Below are 6,844 nucleotides of genomic sequence, written 5' to 3'. Positions count from 1 at the left end.
GGTCCCTCCAGTGGAAGGCAAAACCGATGGCTTCAACATCAGAACGATAGAGGCTTCTCTCCACGGCCACGATTCGTCAACGCGACCCTCTGCCTGCCTCTCCACGCCGAATATGAACAAGTGAACGGTCAACGGAGACGCCTTCCAGAGATCCAAACCCGGTGTTAGGTATTAGGTACTGGTCCTATAAAAAGTGAGTGGGCAGTGTCTGCAGACATTTGAATTCATCCCCCCCCCCCCCCCCCCTCCGCCCCCTTTCGGCTCGCCTCTCATAAGGGTCACAGATTCTGCTGTGCTGACACTCCCTTCCAGTAATCCAGGATGTCGTGGAGGTCCTCGTCTTTGGCGAACTGGACCTTCTTCCGCAGCGCGTGTCCGGCTGTCACGTAGCTGGCCGCCTCTTCCTTCGGGCTCTTCCGGTACGGGCGGAACCTCTCCCAGATTTTCAGGGTGCTCTCGGAGGAGTACTCGGGGCTGGACGAGTAGCCGGAGTAGTTGTGCCGGGAGGAGGGGGAGAGCTGGGAGTAGGAGGCAGCGTCTCTCCTGGAGCGGCTCAGGGGCTTCAGGAAGGAGGGTCTTTGTGCGGGGGAGTCGGCGGGCGCTTCGTAGAAGAGCGCGGGGAAGGAGTGGCGATGTTCGGAGCAGTGGAAGGCCGGGCGCACCTCCAAGTGCTGCCCCCCTCCGGAAGACGCTCCCATCAGGGGGATCCTTTCGACGGGTTCCCCGGTCGGGCTGCCTTTGGATTCGGGGCTGCGCTCCGGGATCTCCAGGCTGAAGACTCTGGCGCTTTTGGTGGAGCCGCCAGACGAGACGCTGCATCGATTCCACCCCACCACCGCGGCGTCCGCAGACAGCTGCCTCTGCAGCGGCCGGCTGGCTTCTCGGCAAGGAGGGGAGAGGAACCCCCCGCCTCCGATCCCGGCTCTCTCCGGCAGCCCCAGCGGGGCGGGAGGGGGCAGCATTACGGGGGCATTTTTGGAAGGGGTGGAGGTGAGCCCGCACTGGGCCGTGTCCAGCTTGAGGGCGTCGATGCAGTTGTTGATGATCTGGTTGACTTTGTCGACCTCCTTGGCGATGGTGGAGATCTCCGAAGCCGAACCCTGATCCTCGTCCGAATCCTCCCCGTTTTCCAAACTCCCGTCCCTGCCTTGGGAATCGAGAGCCTCCTTCTCCTTGACCGGCAGGCCTTCCAAGTTCTCCGTCCGGACGTCCATGTAGTTGCCCTTAGCGGCGGACAAAGCCTCGGAGAACGTCGCTGCCATCTTCTCAGCCTGCGGGATGGAAGACAAGCGGGAGACGGCTGGGGAAGCCAGCTTGGGCTGGTGGTGCTGGTGGTGCTGGTTCAGCTTCTGGACTATAGAGCTGGCCTGGTTGGAGATGACGCTAGCGGCCGCTTCCGGCCCGTACCTCATCTCCAGGATGGTCTTCTTGACGCTGATGGATTTCTGCTTCTCCTCCTGCAGGCGTCTCTTGCGCAGGCAGTAGTAAACCAGCCCCAGGATGAGGACCATCCCGAACAGGCAGCCCAGGATGGTCATGATGTAGTGGGTGGTGGTGGAGGCGCTGTGGAGCCGGTCGTCTGGGCTGCGGTCCCGGGTGGTGAAGGAGAGGCAGGTGTGGTTGTACCTCTGGGAGTTTCGGATGGACGCCACGCAGAAGGTGTAGTCGGTGCGCGGTTTGAGCTTGTCCAGGATGATGACCTCCTTCCTGTTGCGGAGGTTCATGACGTCCGAGACGTAGGTGCTGTTGTACTGGACCAGGATGTACATCTTGCTGAAGGGGGAAGGGATCTTGACCACCAGCGTTGCCATGGTGAAGGTGACCTGCTGGAGCCGGATGCTGGGGCTGAAGGACGGGTCGGAGCCCGACAGTGCCGTCGGCTCCAGGAAGTCCAGATCCTCCATCCCGCCCCCTCCTCCGGACGTCTCGTAGACCCCCATCCTGTCGTCCGAAGAGAGAGTGGGGACCCCCGGCGCCGGGAAGCCATCCTTACAGATGGCCCCCAGGATGGTCATGGCGTTGCGACCCCCCGAACGGGGGCTCAGGAGGGGGTAACCGGCGAACTCCCGGGGCGACTCGCACTGGAGCCGATCGTAATTGCGGGTCATGTTGTTGAAGGACTCCAGCCAGGCGAGGAAGCCGTACAGCTGGCACTCGCAGTGGAAGGGGTTCCCGGCCAGCTCGCAGACCATGAGGCGGCCGAGCCCCGCGAAGGCGGAGGGGTCCAGCCTGGCCAGCCTGTTGGAGGAGAGGTCCAGGGTGATCAGGTTAGGGCACTCCCAGAAGGCGCTGGGGGAGACAGCCTCGAGGAGGTTGTGCTGGACAAAGAGGTACTGCAGGCGCCCCAGGCCTCTCAGCATGGCCTCGGTCAGGTTGGTCAGCTTGTTGTAGCCCAGCTGGAGGACCTGCAGGTTCAGCTGCCCGGAGAAAGCCCCCTCTTCGATGTAGGAGATCTCGTTCTTGGTGAGGTTGAGGTCGGTGAGGTTGCCGAAGCGGCTCAGGGAGTTGAAGTAGACCGCCTTGAGCTTGTTGGAGTCCAGCCGGAGGTCGTGGACCGTGCTGTTGATGTGCTGGGGGATGGTCTCGTATGGCGGCTGGTTTTGGCTGCAGATGGCCAGCCAGACGTAGCCCTTGTCGCCCTCGATGAGCCAGCAGTCCCCCCTGGAACGGGGCAGGGTTTGGAGCAGCAGAGCCAGGCAGAGGAGAGCGGAGATTTTCAGAGACATTTCTTTTTTTGAGGGGGTTCAGGAATAGGGAAGCGAGTCAAGCAAATGCGATGGCGGAGTCTTCTAGGTTTTTTTTTTTTTGGTTATTTCCTGCCTCTACAGCATTATCCTTCTGTCTGCCTTTCTGCGTTCAAGGCAGGTAGTTGAGCCCCACTTTGTCCTCTCTCTCTCTCTCTCTCTTTCTTCTGTTTGACTGCTATCCAGTTTGGCTTCTTCGACGGAATCTGTGTGGAAAAACAAACAGAGGACTGTAAGTTCCCGTAGAGTCTCCAGTGTGAGGTTTATGAATTCAGGTAATCATGGAATTAAATACTTTGCTACGTTATCAGCATCAGACCAGAACACATGTTTGAAATCTTAACAATGTTTACCGTTTATCAGTGCCAAATCCCCACCTTGCATTCTACATTTTACGATATTGTTTAGATACGATACGTGCCATTAGCATGAACACAGATTGCTCAGACTACCTCCTATCGCACAGCAACGTGATCCAGTCCAGGTTTTACTGCTACCAGCTTGGTCAGCCCCAGTGTGTCTAGCTAACAAGCTCAGGTGTGTCTTATTATTAAACTCCTAGTGAAACCAGGACTGGATCACACTGCTGTGGGGTTTGGGGTACCATTGCAGCTGTGGAATTGATTTGTAAAGAAAGTGGTTTGCATATTTTTAAAGAGGAGACGATGATTAGGAGGCAGTGAGGTCCAGTGGTTAAAGTCCAGGGCTTGTAACCAGAAGGTCACCGGTTCAAATCCCACCTCTGTCACTGACTGACTCACTGTGTGTGACCCTGAGCAAGTCACTTCACCTCCTTGTGCTCCGTCCTTCGGATGAGACGTCAAACAAACGAGCTCCTGTTGGAAGTGACTCTGCAGCAGCCACTGACTCACTCTGTGTGTGTGTGTGTGTGTGTGACCCTGAGCGAGTCACTTCACCTCCTTGTGCTCCGTCCTGCTGATGAGATGTTAAATCAACGTCCTATTGGAAGTGACTGCATATAATGCGCAGTTCACAGCCTACCTCTGTAAAGCGCTTCGTGATGGTGCTCCACTATGAAAGGCGTATTATAAAAATAATGATAATATTATTATATTATTATTATTATTATCTATTCGGGAGATAGCAAGATACTTAGTGAGCGAGGAGTCTGAGTGAAGTTATCCAGCCAACAAAGACCCCATCCCCAGTTACTGCCTTCCTAGAAAAAGGAGAACATTTCGGGGGACCGTTCTACTTGTGGGACGTCTCGCTGGATACAATACCTAGCATATTTTTTAAAGATGATGATCTAGCCCAGGGGTGGCCAAACTTCCTGACCCCACAAGACACATGCCGTGAAACACGAACAAGACACTTCAAACAGCAGCACTTTTTAAAACTAACTTCTTTTGAATATTATAACACTCTCTGCGTCATTCTTATTGTGCTGTTGTGTTCAACTTGAAATGGAAAGTTCGCTGCGTTTTCTAGAAAATCGAAGTTATGGCGTTGGAACGTTTTATTTTGAGATAAATGAATTGTTGGGTCTTCGAATACAATTCACAAATTGAGAATCAGTTCTGGTTACATTTCGAATGAGACTAGGGATCGGATTAACATATTTTAGTCTCCTGAGTTCTGGTTGGAACCTGGGAAGCTGAACCTGGGAAGCTGTAAAGTCCTCGGATGTCCAGCCCTAACGTGAAAGATGTTTGCCTTTTGGGGAGACCGCTGTTTTGTATCAGGGGCAGCAGTGTGGAGTAGTGGTTAGGGCTCTGGACTCTTGACCGGAGGGGCGTGGGTTCAATCCCAGGTGGGGGACGCTGCTGCTGTATCCTTGAGCAAGGTACTTTACCTAGATTGCTCCAGTAAAAACCCAACTGTATAAATGGGGAATTGTATGTGGAGAAGGGCATCTGCTAAGAAATTAATAATAATAATAATAATAATAATAATAATAATAATAATAATAATAATAATAATAATATCAGAGCTACAAACCGATTGATAAACATCTTCCCAAATAGTAAACTAGATATAAACAGGCTTTGCTTAGAAAATACAGCTGGTTTAGGAGGGAGGTCATAAAAGCTAGCTCCTTTAGAGGGACAGAGCCAGGTACTGAGAAGAGATTTGTATAATAAACTAAAGGAGACTTGTTTCTTCTGATTGGGTTAAAGAAAAAATGATGTCATGAGAGTAGAATAACCCTACTCATGTACTGCGTGTTGACTTGTGTCTTCTCCGTGTTTGGAGGGACACAGTTCCTAATTTTCTCTACCATATCAAAATAATCTCCATCGTAACTTTGCAACCAAGACTTCGGCTGATTTTATTTTTACTCACAAACGAATGGAGAAATTCAACAACTTCTTCATTTTAAATCACAACATTACATGTACAGGAGATAGAATTGAACACTACTTTAAACACTTGAGAGAAATCGCTGTGAAAAAAACAAAACAGAGCTGGTTTTCATTTCAATCCAATTACTGAACTAGACCCTTAATTGAACGGATAATTTGCTTAATTAGACTTTTTTTTTTAACTCGTTTTCAGCTCTTAAACAGTTGCAGATTTCAAGACAGCTAGAACATTTGACTAATTTAAGAAAATTATTAGTTCAATGAAGGGTACAGTTCAGTAATTGAGAGCTGGGTTGGAATGAAATCCAGCAGACACAGGAGGGGGGGGGGGGGGGGGTGAGGGGGTCGTCCCATCCACTCTTCACAGTGGGGGGGACAGTACATGTATTTGCCCCCCCCCCCCCACTTTCACGACCCCTTAATAATATTTTTAAACGGTTTTATGATTCAGAATGGTTAACTTGTTTTGTTGGGACTGGAACGCACCAGAATCTCCACCCCTCCTTATTTTACACAATGGACTAGTCCGAGTCTGTGCACCTGACCCGCCTCATTGCTGGCCCACGTGTTCATTGATTTTTTTGTTATCAAATGTTTTTTATTGACAATAAAACATGACAGATACCATTTTTCCCTTTTTTAGTTCTTCTCTCCCTCCCTCCCTCCCTCCCTCCCACCCATCAGTGGCTACAACCCCCTCACCCCTCCCCTCAAAGGACCTCAGAGCCTAAATGAGTCAGTAATAACTGGAGTCGGGTTCAGAACAAATCTAATAGATTCTGCAGCAGCTCTGCAGGGCTCTACAGTCCCCTCCCTAGCGCGATGGATCCGAGCTGTAGAAAGTTCTAAATGTATAATGTCTAGAAAAGAAAGGAGCCAACGCTGCCAAGGAAGGGAATGAGGTGGTTGTGCCAACGCAGAGCTGTCATCTTTTTAGCTGCTGTGAGGCCAGCCACCCAGATACGTTTCTGCTGCAGTGAAAGGTCAAGGGATGAATCGTAGTTTAGTAAAAGCACCAAAGAGGAACAAGGGCTCACGTGTTCATTGATGAAGTTGATGCGTACAGTAATGTTTTTGACATTTCAAATACTAGAGTGTTTTTTTTAATACTCTAGGAACATTATCACAGGATCTTGCCCTTGCTCTGTACGTTATCCATTCAGCCCATCTTGCTCGTTTGGTTGTTAGTAGCTTATTGATCCCAGAATCTCATCAAGCAGCTTCTTGAAGGATCCCAGGGTGTCAGCTTCAACAACATTACTGGGGAGTTGGTTCCAGACCCTCACAATTCTCTGTAAAAAAGTGCCTCCTATTTTCTGTTCTGAATGCCCCTTTATCTAATCTCCATTTGTGACCCCTGGTCCTTGTTTCTTTTTTCAGGTCGAAAAAGTCCCCTGGGTCGACATTGTCTATACCTTTTAGGATTTTGAATGTTTGAATCAGATCGCCGCGTAGTCTTCTTTGTTCAAGACTGAATAGATTCAATTCTTTTACCCTGTCTGCATACGACATGCCTTTTAAACCCGGGATAATTCTGGTTGCTCTTCTTTGCACTCTTTCTAGAGCAGCAATATCCTTTTTGTAACGAGGTGACCAGAACTGAACACAATATTCTAGGTGAGGTCTTACTAATGCATTGTAGTGTTTTAAAATTACTTCCCTTGATTTAAATTCAACACTTGATATATCCGAGCATCTTGTTGGCCTTTTTTATAGCTTCCCCACATTGTCTAGATGAAGACTCCTAGGTCTTTTTCAAAGTTCCCTTCTTCA

General features: G+C 50.3%; 1 protein-coding gene across 1 annotated transcript in view; it reads right to left on the bottom strand.

The window, feature by feature from the left end:
• Window positions 1-235: 235 nt before the first annotated feature.
• The window catches only part of LOC131729635 (protein phosphatase 1 regulatory subunit 29-like), a 49,471-nt gene continuing 42,862 nt past the window's right edge, over window positions 236-6,844 (bottom strand). Inside the window, exon 3 of the mRNA XM_059019846.1 lies at window positions 236-2,950. Coding sequence (XP_058875829.1) covers window positions 279-2,726 — 2,448 coding nt within the window. The 5' untranslated portion in view covers window positions 2,727-2,950 and the 3' untranslated portion in view covers window positions 236-278. The remainder of the gene's footprint in view (window positions 2,951-6,844) is intronic.

This window comes from Acipenser ruthenus, unplaced genomic scaffold (assembly GCF_902713425.1).
Source record: "Acipenser ruthenus unplaced genomic scaffold, fAciRut3.2 maternal haplotype, whole genome shotgun sequence".
In the NCBI taxonomy this organism is placed as follows: domain Eukaryota; kingdom Metazoa; phylum Chordata; class Actinopteri; order Acipenseriformes; family Acipenseridae; genus Acipenser; species Acipenser ruthenus.
The sequence above is the reverse complement of the archived record's forward strand: the minus strand, read 5'-3'. Positions and strand labels throughout refer to the sequence as shown.